Below are 19032 nucleotides of genomic sequence, written 5' to 3' on the forward strand. Positions count from 1 at the left end.
ATCTAGCCATCAATCCTCTCTAATAAGTTAGAGTAGTGATCTCCAAAATAGGATGGATGAAGCCTAGACGATGTTTGGGGAAATCTGTAGGGGTTCAGGGAGAAGTGTTTGAATTTTTATTTATCTTATTATTTTTAATTTCTCTTTTTGTATATTTTCCAATGTATATGACATATTAGAACACAGTATAGTAATAAATATATATAATTAAAAAAAACCCAAAAAACCAAACCTGTTGCCATTGAGTTACTACTGCCTCATAGAGAGATCCTATAGTCTCTATAGGACAGAGTAGATCTGCCCCATCAGGTTTCCAAGGAGCAGCTGGTGGATTTGAACTGCCGGCCTTTTAATTAGCATCCAACTTCTTAACCACTGTGCCACCAGGGCTCCGTAATTCACAAATATGTGTATATAATGCATAGTCAAGAACACTCACTGATAAACGTGTGTGATTTTAAAAAGTACAGAAACCAGCCTGATGTCTTATCTGTCAGTATGGCTACTTCGCATTTACAACCCACATTATAGTGACTACCTCACACAGGAGTACTTTTACAGTGTTTTTAAGGATATGATATATGTTAAATAAACAAGTTTTTTATTTCTTGTATGTAATAAAGTAACTTGATAAAGTATGGATTATAATTGCTTGTTAGCTAAGTTGTATTAAGTTGTAAACATCACAATTTACTGGACATATTGTAGAATAAGACTTCTGTAATTTAAGTGAATACTATATGTAATATTATTGATTAATCACCATGTGGAAGATTTCCAGTAGAGTGATAATGCTAAAAAATTTCAGAGTTAATATTCTCCAGTCAGGCCCTATTTAGATGTTGAGAAAGATTTAAGTTTTCAATTATTTATGATGGAATAATTTCAGACTTACTCATATATTGCTATTATGAAGACACACATAAATTATGATATAATAATATACCTTATAAATTTTAAAGATTATAATACCTGTAATTTTGTGGTAAATTTGTAAAACTTCACTTGACTTCATTCCTGTGATATTTAAAATTAATAAAATTAGTATAAAACTTAAAGATTAATATAACTTCCTACTTTTAAATTATTTTTCATAGTGATAAAAACAAGAGAAGAACTAAAACAGTAAAGAAAACATTGGAACCCAAATGGAACCAAACATTCATTTATTCTCCAGTCCACCGAAGAGAATTTCGAGAACGAATGCTTGAGATTACCCTTTGGGATCAAGCTCGAGTTCGAGAGGAAGAAAGTGAATTTTTAGGAGAGGTATCTGGAATTATTTTAAAGTTTTGATTACTCATGGCATCCTGAATACTTTTGTTTGTATGACCAGCAATAAAATTTTATATTTCAAATATCTAAAAAAGTAAGCATACTTATTTTACCGGAAAAAATTTAGCCACTGCTCTTAAAGCAAAATCTATTGATGCCACAAAAAAAAAAAAAAAAAAAAGTCATTATAAATACCCTGACAATTTTTACATGCTTATTCCTATTATGGAAATCTCAGTGTTGAATGGTAAAAGATTGTATTTGACAAATAGACTGCTTTGCTTATATTGTTGTATACATCATGTTAGTTTATTGAACCAAAAGTGTACCGCTATTAGCTCAATCATTTATTCATGGATTATTATTTTAATTTATTTTTTGTTGTTGTTGAGAATATTCACAGCAGAACATACACCAATTCAACAATTTCTGCATGTACAATTCAATGACATTCATTACATTCTTCAAGCCTTGCAACCATTCTCACCCTCCTTTTCCTAATTGTTTCTCCTCCATTAACATAAACTCATTGCCCCCTAAGGTTCTTAGCTCATCTTTCAAGATGCTGTTCTCAATTTGATCCTGTGTAGATAGTTCTTAAAAGAGCACAATGTTCAAGGCAGACATTCTCTACTAATTAAGCTAAACTATTGTTTGGTTTTAAGAAGACTTCAGGGAATATTTTTGGTTTAAGGTTTAAAGATTATCTCAGGAAAATAATTTTGGGGTTCAGCCAGCCTCAATGGCTCCAGAAGTCTGGATCCTATGAGAATTTGAAACTCTGTCCTGCATTTTCCCACTATTGATCAGGATTCTTCAATAATATCTTTGATCAAAACATCAGTAATGGTAGCCGGGTACCATCCAGTTCATTCAAAGATTATACGTTTAAACCCTGTAGTGTGCCAAGCACTGTGCTAGGGACTGAGACTTCAAAGGTGAATGAAGCACACTACTTCCTTCAAGGAATTTACAATCTACTGGAGGTTTGGACAAGTGGATAGGTGATTATAATATACCACGGCAAATGCTATAATGGTAAAAATGCAAGAGGAATGCATTCTGTGCATGCAGGGGAGAGGAGGAGGTCCGGGGAAGGCCCCACAGAGAAAGTGGAACTTAGCAAAGTAACCAGTAACCAGTTGCCATCGAGTCTATTCTGACTCACAGCTACCCCATAGGATAGAATAGAACTGCCCCATAGGGTTTACAAGGAGCAGCTGGTGGATTCAAACTTCCAACCTTTTGATTAGCAGCCAAACGCTTAACCACCAGGGCCCCTAGCAAAGTAAAGGGGAATGAAATTCCTGCAGGGGGAATAACTACACACCCAAAGAGAGGGGATCTTGGGAAACTGAATTAAAATTAGGAGTGAAAGTGATAAGAAATGAGATATGAACTGTGTCCTGATTGTCTCTTAATGTGTCATATTGAGAAGTTTGGATTTTATCCTGTGGGTAATGGAAACCAATAACGTATTTTTAAAAAAGAAGACTTGATTGCATTTGTACTTGATAAAAATATTTCCAGCAGTAACGTGGAGAATGAGTTGGAGAGAAGCAACATGGGAGGCAGTTTTTCAACTATTAAGACAATAAGTTATCTGCTTTCAGCCTTTTTCGGTGTGGTTGGTTTTCCTGAATAAATTAAATGGTAATCTCAAGGGAAAAACAAAAAGTCATACAAATGTTGAACTGAATGTTTAAGGAATTCAAGAGTGAGAAATCTGTAGAAACCTAAAACCAGTAAAAAAAAAAAAAAAAAACCAGTAGAGAAGAAGAATAACATAGTTGTTAGGAGCAGTGATTATAGAATTGGCTGCATCGGTCTATATTCCTAATATTAACACCTTCTAACCTCGTGTCCTTTTTCTTCATTTTTTTTTTTATTGTGCTTTCGGTGAAAGTTTACAGTTCAAGTTAGTTTCTCATAAAAAAACGTATACACACATTGTTATGTGACCCTTGTTGCTATCCTTTCCACCCCGTATTTCCTGTGTCCATTCAACCAGCTCCTATCCCTTTCTGCCTTCTCATCTCACTTCCTGATAGGAGCTGCCAATTTAGGCTCATGTATCTACTTGAACTAAGAAGCTTGTGTATCTACTTGAACTAAGAAGCACACTATTCAGGAAAATCATTTTATGTCTTATAGTCCAGTCTAATCTTTGTCTGACGAGTTGGCTTCAGGAATGTTTTTAGTTCTGGGTTAATAGAGAGTCTCTATGTCTTCTGGAGTTCATCGAGTCTCAGTCAGACCATGAAGTCCCGTCTTTTTATTTGAATTTGAGTTCTGTACCATACTTTTCTCCTGCTCCGTTAGGGACTCTCTGTTGTGTTCCCTGGCAGGGCAGTCATTGGTTGTAGCTGGGCACCATCTAGTTCTTCTGGTCTCAGGCTGTCTTTGGTGTTCTTCATTCACCTTTGCTCCAGGTGGGTTAGGACCAATTGATGCATCTTAGATGGCTGCTCATTAGCTTTAAGACGCCAGACACCACTCGCCAAAGTGGGATGCAGAACATTTTCTTAATAAACTTTGTTATGCCACTTGACCTAGGTGTCTCCTGAAACCATGGTCCCCAGACCCCCATCCCTGCTACTCTATCCCTCGAAGTGTTTGGTTGTGTTCAGGAATCTTTTTAGCTTTTGGTTTAATCCAGTTGTGCTGACTTCACCTGTATTGTATGTTGTCCTTCCCTTCACCTAAGATAATTCTTGCCTACTATAGTGAATTCCCTGCTCCCTCCCTTCCCACCGTTGTAACCATCAAAGTATGTTTTCTTCTGTGTTTAAATCTTTTACTGAGTTCTTGTAACAGTAGTCTCATATAGTATTGTCCCTTTTCGACTAATTTCACTCAGCATAATGCCTTCCAGATTCATCCATGTTATGAGATGTTTCACGGATTCATCGTTGTTCTTTATTGTTGTGTGATATTCCATTTTGTGAATATACCATAATTTATCCATTTGTCTGTTCATGGGCACCTAGGTTATTTCCATCTTTTTGCTATTGTGAACAGTGCTGTAGTGAACATGAGCGTGCATGTATCTATTCATGTGATGGCTCTTATTTCTCTAGGATATATTCCAAGCCCCAAATCAATTTCCAAAGTGATTGTACCATTTTACATTCCCACCAGCGGTGTATAAGTGTTCCCAACTCTCCACAACCTCTCCAACATTTATTATTTTGTGTTTTGGATTAATGTTAGCCTTGTTGGGGTGAGATGGTATCTCATTGTAGTTTTGATTTGCATTTCTGTAATTGCTGATGATCGTGAGCATTTCCTCTGTATCTGTTAGCTGCCTGAATGTCTTCTTTGGTAAAGTGCCTGTTCATGTCCATTGTTGTCCATTTTTTACTTGGGCTATTTGTCTTTTTGTTGTTGAAGTTTTGCAGTATCTTATAGATTTTAGAGATTAGACCCAGATTGGATATGTCGTAGCCCAAAATTTTTTCCCAGTCTGTAGGTTGTCTTTTTAGTCTTTTGATGAGCCAAAGTGTTTGATTTTTAGGAGCTCCCAGTTATCTACTTTCACTTCTGGTGTTTGTGCATTGTTAGCTACGTTTTGTATTCTGTTTATGCCATGTATTAAGGCTCCTAGCATTGTCCCTATTTTTTCTTCCATGATCTTTATCATTTCAGATTTTATATTTAGGTCTTTAATCCATTTTGAGCAGTTTTTGTGCCTAGTGTTAGGTATGGGTCTTGTTTCAATTTTTTGCAAAAGGGTATTCAGTTATGTAAGTACCATTTGTTAAAGAGACTGGCTTTTCCCCATTTAATGGACTTTGGGCCTTTGTCAAATATCAGCTGCTCATAGGTGGATGAATTTATGTCTGGATTCTCAATTCTGTTCCGTTGGTCTGTGTATCTGTTATTGTACCAGTACCAGGCTGGTTTTGACTACGTGGCAGTATAATAGGTTCTAAAATCAGGTAGTGTGAGGCCACCCACTTTGTCCTTCTTCTTCAGTAATGCTTTACTTATCAGGGGCCTCTTCCTTTTCTATATGAAGTTGGTGATTTGTTTCTCCATCGCATTAAAAAATGTTATTGGAATTTGGATTGGAATTGCATTGTATATGTAGTCTGCTTTGGGTAGAATTGACGTTTTCACAATGTTGAGTCTTCCTATCCATGAGCAAGGTATATTTTTCCACTTATGTAGGTGGTTTTGGTTTCTTACAGTAGTGTCTTGTGTATAAGCCTTTTACGTCTCTGGTTAGATTTATTCCTAAGTATTTTATCTTCTTCGAAACTACGGTAAATGGTATAGATTTGGTGATTTCTTCTTCAAAGTTCTCTTTGTTGGTATAGAGGAATCCAACTGATTTTTGTATGTTTATCTTGTATCCTGATACTTTGCTGAAATATTCTATTAGTTCCAGTAGTTTTCTTGTGTATTCTTTGGGGTTTTCTGTGTATAAGATCATATCATCTGCAAATAGGGATACTTTAACTTTTTCCTTGTGAATTTGGATGCCCTTTTTTTATTTTTCTTGCCTAATTGCTCTGGCTAGGACTTCAAGCACAATGTTGAATAAGAGTGGTGATAAAGGCCGTCCTTGACTGGTTCCCATTCTCAATGGGAATGCTTTCATACTCTCTCCATTTAGACTGATGTTGGCTGTTGGCTTGGTATAAATGCCTCTTATTATGTTGAGGAATTTCCCTTCTATTGCTATTTTGCTGAGAGTTTTTATGAGGAATGGGTGTTGAACTTTGTCAAATGCCTTTTCTGCATCAATTGATAAGATCATGTGGCTCTTGTCTTTTGTTTTATTTATATGATGGATCGCATTGATTGTTTTTCTAGTGTTGAAACATCCCTGCTAATCTTGTGTCCTTGATTCAGTTATTTAACCTGGCTGTGGTTCAGCTTCCTCCTCAACCAAGTGGGAATGATAGTAGTATAGAACTCAGAACTCAGGATTAATATAAGGTTTAATTAAGTGTGTGTGTATGTATGTAAAAATATTTGGAAACAGTGCTTATAATTTGGAGAATGATAGGGAAAATTCAGGAGGAATGAAAGAATAGCTTAGCTGTTTAGCTTCTTTACCACCCATAGGCAATTAGTAATTTATAGCATTTCTCATATACACAAGCACTAACACTGTCATAGTTGTACTTGAGCCCAAAAGATAATAATAAGAGTCACTTAAAGCAATCTTGAAAAAGAAGAACAAAGTAGGAGGACTTACATTTCCTGATTACTCTCCATACTACTAAATCTACAGTAATCAAAAGTCTGGTGCTGGTATAATGATACATATACCAGGAGAATAGAATTGAGGTAACAGAGAAAAATCCATACATCAATGGTCACTTGATTTTCGATAAGGAAGTGAAGCCCATTCACTGGGGGAAGAATAGTCTCTTTAATAATAAAGTGCTGGGACCACTGGATTTCCACATGAAGAATCAAGCTGAATCCATACCTCATACCATATATAAAAATTAGCTCAAAATGGACCAAGGACCTAAACATAAGAACTAAAACCATAAAACTCTTAGAACAAAACATAGGGGTAATACTTTGGGATCAAGTTTTTGACAATGGGACAAGATATGACACCAAAAGCATGAGGAACAGAGGACAAAATAGATACATTGGACTCCATCAAAATTAAAAATTCTTGTGCATCAAAGTACCTTATCAACAAAGTAGAGAGACAACCTTTAGATTCAGAAAAAATTTCTGAGAACCATATATCGGGTAAGGGTTGAATATCCAGAATATATAAATAACTCCTACTATTCAACAACAAAAAGCCAAACAACGCAATCATAAAATGGGCGAAGGACTTGAATAGATATTTCAGTTATATCAAGAAGATACAGAAATTGTCAACAAACATATGACAAGATGTCCAACATTACTAGTCACTAAAAAAATTATATCAAGAAGATACAGAAATTGTCAACAAACATATGACAAGATGTCCAACATTACTAGTCACTAGGTAACAACAAATCAAAACCACAGCGATATACCACTTCCCCCCACCAGAGTGCCCATGTTAAAAAAAAAAGAAAAGAAAAAGAAAAACAAGTGTTGGTAAGGACGTGGAAAAATTGGATCCCTCATCCATTGCTGGTGGGAATGTAAAATGGCATAGCCACAGTGGGAAACAGCCTGGTGGTTCACCATATGACCTAGCAATTCTACTCCTAAGTTTACACTTTAAACAAGCTGAAAGCAGGAGCATAAACAGATACTTGAATGCCAATGTTCATTGCAGCACTATTCACAATAGCCAAATGTGGGGAACAACCTTTTGTGTCTGACTTAGAAAATGCTTTTTAAATTATAAAATGATACACAAGTATCATTAGGAACCTTTTAAAGTATTAATTATTATTTCTGTAATTGTAAATTTAACAGCCTGTAGCAGTTGGATGGTCAAGGGTTTATAAAATTAATGTCCTAGATATTTAAAAGAGTAAAATAAGCAAGAAGCTATAAATATTTCTGTTTTATTTAGCTATTGTCTAAATGTATTGACAATTCTGCAACATCTAAATTCATCAATTTTGATCTAACAGCAGTACTATTATGTCATCCTATTATCATTATTTTGAGTGATGAGACCAATTAAGAGGATTTCTATATTGTTGGTATAACAGCCCTTTGTCTCTTGGGTTTGTAGATTTTAATTGAATTAGAAACAGCATTATTAGATGATGAGCCACATTGGTACAAACTTCAGACCCATGATGTCTCTTCATTGCCACTTCCCCACCCTTCTCCTTACATGCCACGAAGACAACTTCATGGAGAGAGCCCAACACGAAGGTTGCAAAGTAAGTTTTCAGTAATATTTAATCATATCTGTAGTGAATTTTTCTAATTCTGAATGATGAATATGACACAGAATTTGAATAAGCCATTATATTATGGGTATCAATAGTCATCTGTTAGTGTTTTCATAGCTATTATTGAAGCTTTTGAATTGTTTAGTGCACTAAAATGATGTTACACTTATAGCATTCATTCCTTCTCACAATATCAAAGTGTTTTATGGTTATATTTGATAGAACAACCTCAAATGAAGGAGTTATATTTTAATCTTACTTCTTAATATCTGAAATGTAAAAATGAGATAGCTAATATAGTAGAGTTTGATCATAGATACCTGAGATTATGATTTATACCTTTATTATCCCAAGTGTTTTATGAATAAGTAGGATAGCAAGTATAGCATAGTGGTTGAAACCATGAGCTTTGATCTCAGACCAACCTGAATTTTAATTTTGATTCTCTCACTTAAGAGCTGTGTAACTTGAGGCATATCATCTCCTTATGTCTCACTTTCCTAATTTCTAAAATGACGATAATAATCCCTATAATACAGGATGGTTATAAACTATTTCATGAATATTAATATTATAGTTGTTATTATCAGCTTTTACTATAAAATAGAATTACATCAATCTAGAGAGTCTTAAAGAAACTCTGAGAAATATTTTCCAGATTAAAAAGTGGCGTTGTTAGCTCTTTGCCCCTACAATCCAGGTCTTTTTTTTTTTCTTTCCTCCTGAGGAATCTATTATTTGGAAGGAGAAGTGGGCACTTACTGCTTTGGATGGTATTCATGGCATAATTTTATCTTCATGAGGTCAGCATGTTCTAGATTCAACAACATTTTTGACAACTATTGGAGGACTGATAAAATTTCAGCAGTATAAATTTATAAGCATGAATTCTCCAGGTTGTTTATTAACCATGGGAAATGTACCTGGCAAATAACTATTGTTTATATATGAATCACATCTTTTCTGCTGAATAGGGGACTAAGTTATTTATCAGAAGATTGTGTGACAGTATAAAATTAGAGCAGAGGATTTTTCCCAAGGGATACTTAGTTATTCACAGAAAAGCCTAGAGAATATCTTCACTCTTTTATAAAATAATCTGTCTAATGACTGGAATTTATTTCCTCTAGATATAGTCTTTGCACTTGGATGGTATTAATTGAACACTTGTTCTATAGCATTCACTTTTTTCAGCCTTACCACAGAGTAAACACTCAGCCACTCCTATTTGCAAATATCATTACAGCATTCTTTGTTATAGTAATTGCCTCATTATAGTGAATTTTATGCTGGCAAGTTTTAAATTGTCTACTCTTTCTCGCTACCATACATTATCTTTAAATTGCAATGTAGGATGATAGCTGCATGAAGGCTGATAATATAATTCATTATGTACTAATTCTTATAGTTTCAGATTTATATGCTTCTAATTCTAGCCAACTGGAGATCTGGTTGGAAACCCTGGTGGTGTAGCGGTTAAGTACTTGGCTGCTAACCAAAAGGTTGGCGGTTCGTATCCATCAGGTGCTCCATGGGAGAAAGATGTAGCAGTCTGCTCCCATGAAGATTTACAGCTGTGGAAACCCTATGGGGCAGTTCTGTTCTGTCCTACAGAGTTGCTATAAGTTCAAATTTGACTCGACGGCAATAGGTTCATGCTAGCCAGCATGACCCTTTCTTATAGGACTGGACTTCTCTTCATTTACTCTAGTTGTTATTGAACTAAGGAGCAGATGTGAGGATCTTCGATCCCCTGAACTCCTGAATCTGCCTATAGTTTTCATTATGTTTTACTCCCTAGCTAATTAATGATAGCCCAAACGAGGAACTATGAGAGTAGAGCAGTTTCTAGTGAGCTGTGTGTGTCATGGATTTTCAAGCAATGAATTTAATCAGTTTTGTAGCTGTTAATATTTTTCATCCCAAAATTGGCTCTTCTGCTATTTAGTCATTAATAGTACTAAATTCTCCCATGGGCAATAAAATGGGTTCATGCTGTATCATGTCATTAACTACCAACTGACCCCTCATAAAATTAATTTTCAGTATTTGAACATGTGCCTAAAATTAGCATTTTACACATAAAATGTTATCATAATTTATTAGCAATATGTAGATCTTAAGATAAATAAAAATGAGCATATATGCATAACAGAAAGAAACAAAGACTAGAAAATAACACTTCAGAATAGAAAGTCAGAGATTGTTGGCTAAGGATATATTGCTTATCTGTGACAGGTTTAAGTCCAGATGTGAACAAATGAATATGTTAATTAGTTATTTTAAAAAATCATCAATGACAAGAACCTCCTTTAAGATTTTTCTCCATGGAGAGGATAAATATTGTACTCATTTATTAGTATGTTTCATATTGTCAAAGATCATGATTATTAACATATTTGGTAGATTCCATGCATGAATGGTTACCATCAAAAGTTTATAATAACCTCTCATTTATTACCTATATCTACATAACATCAAGTTTAGTAATTCGTTCCCTGAGGCTATGAGTATCACACTGAGGCTATATGAGCTTATGGAATGTAAATGGATATAGATATTTAAAATGAATCTATGATAATATTGTCGTTCTTTTCCCTAGTTCCTATTTTAAATTTGTAGATTCAAATGATTCAAAGAAGCACTTCATGTACATAGACATTAATAATTTGATTCTTATTAAAATTTAAGGAAATAGTTTTAAATCATTCTAAAAATGATTGTTTCCTCTATCTTGTTATTAACTTAAATATTAAAAAAATATTTTGAGATGGGAGTCTTTAATGATGAGCTTTATTGAATAGTTCTCCTAAATAAAGGGTTTGGTAAAAGTAAGTATTTAAAATAGATGCCTTGTTATACCACTATTTCTGCATGAGACAAAATAAGAATATTCTATGTATTACAACATCTATAAAAATGGCCACAGGTTCATTGCTCCAAAGCTTGAGAGAAATTAGGGTGTCAGAGATTTAAATTTTAGTGGAAAGTAACATTTCTTAAAACTGTTGTTTTGCTTCAGGCTACTCATGTCCGCTTCCACTTTAAGTGTTTCTATTTGGACATTACCGAACAATGACAAGAGCAGTGAATATTTCAAAGAGTGCTTGATTAAGCGTTTTTGAAAATGTACTAGCAAGACTGGAGTTATGTGTTCACATAACTAAAATACATTAATAGAGAAGTGCAGTTGCTTTTTCAGATGGCAAAAAGTTCACGTATTCACACTATTTTATTTTTATTTCATTAATGAGGAAGAAATAGTATTTATTACTTTCCTGGAACATAAAGAGACTGCTTTGGAAAGTCGTTTTGATGTTTAAGCTTTTGTTATGTATTCTTTATTGTTATTCAGTTAAAATTATGAAGTATCTTAAAGGAAAATCTCTCTTTATCATTACAGAAGTTTATTACTTGAATTCATATTAACCACTCTTATCACAATTTGAAGTATAAAGATCCAATTATAGTTTTCTTTAAATTGATGCATCATTCTTTTATCTTGTATCAACCATATGCATCTCTTTGACTTCACAAATGTTAATTCTTCACTTAGTCAAATTTAATGTTACTACTCTTTTAAAAGGAAACCCTGGTGTCATAGTGGTTAAGTGCTATGGCTGCTAACCAAACGGTTGGCAGTTCAAATCTGCCAGGCGCTCCATGGAAACCCTATGGGGCAGTTCTACTCTGTCCTATAGGGTCGCTATGAGTCGGAATCGATTTGACGGCACTGGGTTTGGTTTTTTGGTTTACTCTTTTAAAAATGCTGCACTTTTCTAAATAAAGAACATTGTATCTACTATATTTTCACCCAGCCCAATGACCAAAAATCTTCAAAGAAAAGTGAATGAGAAGAAATCATTACTCATGACAAAACTGAAGTAATGCTATCAAGAGATATGTTGTGTTTAGTTGCCGTCGAGTTGGTTCCGACTCAGTGACCGTATGTACACCAGAATGAAACACTGTCTGGTCCTGCACCAGCCTCACAATCGTTGTTATGCTTGAGCCCATTGTTGTAGCCACTATGCCATTCCATCTCATTGAGGGTGTTCCTCTTTTTCCCTGATCCTGTACTTTACTAAGCATGATGTCCTTCTCCAGGGACTGATGTCTCCTTATAACATGTCCAAAATATGTGAGACGAGGTCTTGCCGTCCTTGCTTCTAGGGGAGCATTCTGCTGTACTTCTTCCAAGACAGATTTGTTTGTCCTTTTGGCATAACTCAAAGGCATTAGTTCTTCGTAGGTCTTCCTTATTCATTATTCAGCTTTCACACACGTGTAAGGCAATTGAGAACAGCATGGCTTGAGTCAGGTGCACCCTAATCTTCAAGGTGACATCTTTGCTATAGAACACTTTAAAGAAGTCTTTTGCAGCGGATTTGCCCAATGCAATGCATTGTTTAATTTCTTGACTACTTCCATGGGTGTTGATTGTGAATCCAGCTAGAATGAAATCCTTGACAACTTCAGTCTTTTCTCCATTTACATGAAACATGATTTCATAATTAAGGTTTTTTGGAATTTCAACTCTTTGGGGGATTTCAACTATTTGACTATTTCTTTCGATTCTCTACCCTATTCTTTCACGCATACAAGTAACTGCAGTTACATGTATGAAAACCTCTTGATACTGTTTCATAGATGTTGAGTCTTTATTTTTTAAATCCTTTTTTCTTCTGTGTGCTTCAGTTTTGATTATTTTTATTCACTTATTCAAATTCACTGATATTTTCTTCTACAATATCATTTTCCATGAAAAGGCAATACCATGAATTGTCTTACTAAAGGTATTATAATTTTCATTCTAAGATTTGCATTTTGTTTTCTTAGAAGCATATATATATATAGATACACACACACACACACTAAATAGTATATACTAAAAGGAGAGGACCTTCATATATACACACACGTATATATGTATACACATACATACACATATATATATATCTTATTGTATAAATTCTTTAATGTATTTGTAATATTTAAAGTTCTAATTCCAACATCTCAAGTTTTCTGTGGTTCTACTTCTATTTCTGCTTTTTCTCATAGGTATGGATCACATTCTGCCTTTTTTATAAATCTAGTAATTTTTTATTACATACTGGGTATTGTGTTTAATACATTTTAAAGACTCTGGATTTTGAAGAATGTTGCAGTATCTCTTAGAAGATGGCGAAATTACTGAAGGATTGCCTCTATCATATGGAAGATATGTTAGCAGCTATATTTTAGTTCTTTCCTTAGTCCTAAGGCATAATCCTTAGTCTGGTTTGTGGTTCTTGTTTCTAGGGTGTAGCTTTTCTAGGGAAAGCCCAAGGTGTTGTCCAGGCTCCTACAACATACCAAAAAACCAAACCCTTTGTTGTCAATTCCAACTCATAGCGACCCTATAGAAAGAATAGAAATGCCCCCATAGTGTTTCCAAGGCTGTAAATCTTTATGGAAGCAGACTGCCACATCTTTCCTTTGGAGTGCCTGGGGTTCCAACCACAGACCTTTAGGTTGGCAGCTGAGTGCTTTATCCACTGCACCACCAGGGCTCCTCTCCTATAACATAACCAAAAAAAACAAGCCTCTTGTCGTTGATTTGATTCCGACTTATAGCAACCCTATAGGACAGAGTAGAACTGTCCCATAGGGTTTCCAAGGGGCAGGTGGTAGGGATTGCAATGCCAAGCTCTTGTTAGCCTTCCAGCTGTGGATTTCTGGTGGGTTTATTCTTGTCTTTCTCTCTGAAGTTTATAATTCAGGCAAGACTTTTAGAGGCTTTTGTGTACAAGTTTGGGGTCTCCCCCTTCTCTGGTTCCTTCGTTTTCAGGATTTTCCCCTCAATTCTAGCTGCTCTGATAGCCCTGAATTCTCTCCCCTTGACTCCTCATTCTTGTAAGATGACATCTCTTTTGTGAGCCAAATAGGGAATGCCCTCAAGGGAAAAGCTGAGTAAGAAGGTGCTTCCTTTATTTCAGTCATCATATTATCAATTCCCGCCTGTATTTGTTTACTCTCCCATGCCTGTAAACAGTTAACTTTTTTTTTTTTTTGGTCTATGTTGTTGTTAGCTGACTTCAAGTCAGCCCCCTACTCTTGGCAACCCCATATATAACAGGGTCACATTGTTGTGATCCATAGGTTTCTCCCCTTCCCACATTGGCTGTTTATTTTTATGTTTTTTTGGAAGTAGATCACCAGTGCATTCTCCTTAGTCTTAGTCTGGAAGCTCTGCTGAAACCTGTTCAGCATTGTAGTAACAAGCCGACAGGTGGTGGCTGAGCTCGAGATGCATTGGTCAGGAATTGACCTGGGTGTCCTACAGAGAAGCGGAGATTTTTACCACTGAACCACGACTGCCGTAATTTTGTCCATAGTTTATAACTGGCAAGAGTGTTAGTCCAATAAAAGCTACTCCACTATTCTTACAAAAACTCTACATTTTTTATATCAAGTTTTTACCAAAGTATAGCATACATACAAAAATGCATATAAACCAATACTATACACCCGGATGACTTTTCACAAAATAACCACCCTATGTAACTAGCACCCAGGTCAAGAAATAAAACATTGCCAGCACCCCACTAGTTGTCTCTTGCCTTCCTCCAGTAATTACTCATACATTTGTCAAAGTAACAATTATCCTGATTTCTAATACCATAGACTAGTTTCGCTTTTTTTGGACTTCACACACATTTATGAATTTTGTAGAAATGGCATTATACATTATGTATTCTTTCACATATAGTTCTTTTTTTTTGCCAGTACATTTGTGAGATTCAATATTCTTGCATACAATTGTAGCTAATTTATTTTCACTTCTACATAGTATCCCTCTCTACAAATACACAGCAATTTGTACATTCTATTGTTGATTAATAATTATGTTGCTTTCAGATGTCTGCTATTACTAAGAGTGCTCTCATAAACATTCTTGTACGTGCTTTTTGATAACCGTATGTATTCATTCTTGCTAGGAATATAACTAGGAGTAGAATAGATATATGTATAGGCTATGCATATATTCATATACAGTACATATTGTTCAATACTTTTCCAAAGTTGTACCAATTTACTCTTCCTGAAGCAGTAAATGAGGGTTTTAGTATCCCCATATCCTTAACTATACTTAATATTTTCGGTGTTTTTTATGGTAGCCATTCAGGTGGATGTGTACTGTTGTTACCTCATTATGGCTTTAATTTGAATTTCTCTAATAACCTTTTCATAGGTTTATTAGCAGTTTGGATATTCTCTTTTATAAAGTGCTTGGTCAAATCTCTTGTCCATTTTTCTTTTTAGTTGTCTATCTTTTATAAGTGATTTATAAGTGTGTCTTCTTAAATCACAGATTTATTTGTTAGATATATGTATTGCAAATGTATTCTACTCTATGGCTTGCCCTTTCACTCTTTAATGGCATCCTTTGATCAAGAGAAGTTTTTAATGTTAATGTATTTCAGTTTTCAATTTCTTAATTTAGGGGTATGGCTTTTTTTGTGTGTGTTCTGCTTAAAAAAAACTTTGCTTTCTTTAAGGTCTTAATGTATTCCTATGTCTTTGTCTAGAATATTATTTTACTCACCTCATTAAATCTACAGTCCATTTGGAACTGATGTTTGTATAAGATGTGAGGTAAAGATCAAGATGCATCCTTAAACCTGTGGTCATTCACTTGATCTAGCACATTTATTGTTAAGGCCACATCCATGTAGTTAAGTTTCTGAACTTTATTGTATTCAATTGTACTACTTTTCTATTCTTGTGCCAGTACCAAATAGTCTTAATTATTGTAGGTGTCTAAAAATTTTGATACCTGGTAGTGTAATTCACCCAGACCATTGTTACTATTCTTAATATTTTGCATTTATAAATAGAATATCGAATTGCCAATTTCCATAAATATCCTTCTGGTATTTTGATTCAAATTGCATTGATCAATTTGGGAGAAACTGGAATCTTTCCATGGAATGGTATGTCTCAAAATGATATTTTAATAGCTTTGATGTAGAAGTTTTATATTTTTATTAATTCTGTCACTAAGAATTTGATTTATATTGATACTGGTATATAGAAATAATTTTTTGGTAATTTAATCTCTAATCTAAAAGCTATTAATTGTAATAATTTTTCCATACATTGTTTTAAACTTGGATATATGCTGTTTAGTCGCCTGTGAATAATGACATTTTATTTCCTCTGTTTCGAATTGTGATATCTTGTTTTACTTCTCCTTACTTAAACTGCGTTGGCTAGGACCTATAATAAAATGCTGATTAGAAGTGATATTGTTGAGTAGGAGATTGCATTCATGTTTTATTCTCCATTCCCTGGGAAAAGCTTTATATTTCCCCATTGTATTCAATTTTCAATGTAACAGTTTTGTGATACTCTATATCAAGTTTTTACCAAAGTATAGCATACATACAGAAATGTATATAAACCAAAGGAAGGTCTCTTTATTCCTACTTTGGTGGGAGTTTTTAATTCATAAATGCATGTTAAAGTTTATCAAATGATTTTTTTCTGTGTGTATGGGTAATTATATGATGTTTCTCTTTTATTTTATTAATGTGGTGAATTACATTGATTTTCCAGTGTTATTCCTGGAATAAACTCAGATAGCTCATGATGCATTATCATTTCATCTATATCTAATATGGTAAAGAATTTTTACATCTGTGTTCATGAGTGATAGATACTCTTTGGAAGTATTTTCCTCATTTTCTAATGTATGGAATAATTTGTACATTCTTGGTATTATTCCTTATTTAAATGTTTAGAAGTATTCACCATTAAAGTCACTGGGGGTTGGGTGGTGATTGTGTGTAGATATTAAATTACAATTTCAGTTTCTCTGCTAGATTTAGAACTACTTAGAATTTTATGTCTCTTCATGTCAGTTTTGTTAACTGGGGTTTTTATTGAAATTTGAACATTTCTCCTAATATTTTAAGTTTATTTGCATAATAATATTCATAATAACATCTTGTTATCTATTTGTCGTTGAATGTGTAGTGGTGTCCTTTTTTCACTGATATTGGTAATCTGCCCTTTCTCTCTTCCCTCCTCCCCTTTGTTAATAATCTATCAATTCTATTAGTCTTTTTAAGCAATTAACATTTTATTTTGTTTACTTTCTAGTTTGTGTTTTGTTTTCTTTTCCATTAATTTCTTTTCTTATTCTTATTCCCTCTACTCTGCTTTCTTTAGGTTTAATTTGTCCTTTTTCATTTCACTGTTTCAGAAGAATACGTAGATAGTTTTTAATGTGGTGATCCATTCACGTGTAAATTATATAGGAGTGTGATGTTAAATTTCCAAACTCTTGGAATTTTCTAGTTAATTCATTGATGTTGATTTCTGGCTTAATTCCTGTCTTGTCAGAAGGTATGTTCTGAATTATCTTAGAATGTTTAAAATTAAGTAATGTTTGCTTCATGGTCCTACATGTGATCAATTTTGGTAAATGTTTTTGAAAAGAATGTTGGTACATTTCTACTAAGTCCAGTAGGTCAGGTTCATTAATTTTATTTTTCAAATTGTGTATCTTTGCTGATTTTTTTTGTCTGATTATTTCATTAGTTAATGAGAAAAGTATGTTGAAGTCTCTATTTATGATTGTGAATCTCTCTTTTCTCCTTTAAGTATTGTCAGTGTTTGCTTTATATATTTTGAAACTATGTTATTAGGTGCATACAAATTTAAATATCTTTTTCCTAGTAAATTGACTATTTTATCGTTACATAATGTCCTCATTATCTTTAGGAAGGCTTTTTGTTTTATGGTCTACTTTGTCTGATGTTACTATTGCTGCAGCTGCTTTATTTTGGTTAATATTTGCATGATATGTATTTCTTAATGTTTTACTTTTCACCTCTCTGTGTTCTTATATCTATGGTTTGTCTCTTACAAGCAGCATGCAGTTGGTTGGCTTAAATCCATTGCTGCCTAGCTGCATCATGGAGTTACTATCCTAGCATTCTAAAACCTCTTTGGACTCTTGAGAGATTCTAGTGCCTGGGTCACAGTTTTCACAAGAATTTCTAACCACTGTCTCCTTGCTAATTCTGGGGAATCTTGCCCTTTAGCAGATTTTGCCTCCTCTTTCTGCTCCTGCCACACTTACCTCTTCAATCCCTTCTAGCATAATCTCATTAAAAGTCTAGAGTTTGAAAAGGAAAGTGTTTACGTCTCACTTTGCTGTCAACTCTGAAACATAATTCTCCCAAATTCAAAAAAACGCAAAAGTCTTGCTACCTCTTTGAACTAGGGAAGGAAAAAATACAGGGGTAATAAAACATAATATATAGCTAAGTACAGGATCGGGCCATATTTATTCTTTGATTTTGTATAATTTTTTTTTTATCATATTGTAAGAAGAAGCACGTGTATAAATAAAAGCCATAACTTATGTGGAATGCCATAGGAATTTAGAAGTATGAGAGAACAATTTTAGCTAGGCCTGAAAAGAATAAGTAAGATTTCAACAAATGGAAATAAGAAAAATAAATAGTAAGTTAGCTTGGGAGGATAAAGACATAAAATATAAATACTATGATGAAATCAATTATAGAAAACATTGAGTGCCAGGCCAAGGATTAGGAGATTTATCATTTTTAAATAAGATATAAGGGTAAACATCCGAAAAAAAGAGCAAATAACATTTTAACATTATCTCTCCCTGGTGTGCTGCAAGGTGTAAAAATGTGCAATATTTTTGGGATACCCTTTATTACACCATGTAAACAGCTATCCATCTTGCTTATAGATGATGCCTCATATGCTTTAGGTTTACAATTATGTTCAGTGTTTTTTCATAGGGAAATTGTTACGTAATGATTCATTGATATCACAATTTAAAAATTATATAGCTAGTAAATCTATTTTAAATGGAAATGTTTTAGGATAAGTTTGAAACCTGATAATC

General features: G+C 34.0%; 1 protein-coding gene across 1 annotated transcript in view; it reads left to right on the top strand.

The window, feature by feature from the left end:
- The window catches only part of RIMS2 (regulating synaptic membrane exocytosis 2), a 404721-nt gene that overhangs the window by 123580 nt on the left and 262109 nt on the right, over nt 1-19032 (top strand). Inside the window, exons 10-11 of the mRNA XM_064267988.1 lie at nt 1098-1269; nt 7934-8087. Coding sequence (XP_064124058.1) covers nt 1098-1269; nt 7934-8087 — 326 coding nt within the window. The remainder of the gene's footprint in view (nt 1-1097; nt 1270-7933; nt 8088-19032) is intronic.

This window comes from Loxodonta africana, chromosome 14 (genome assembly GCF_030014295.1).
Source record: "Loxodonta africana isolate mLoxAfr1 chromosome 14, mLoxAfr1.hap2, whole genome shotgun sequence".
Taxonomy (NCBI): Eukaryota; Metazoa; Chordata; class Mammalia; order Proboscidea; family Elephantidae; genus Loxodonta; species Loxodonta africana.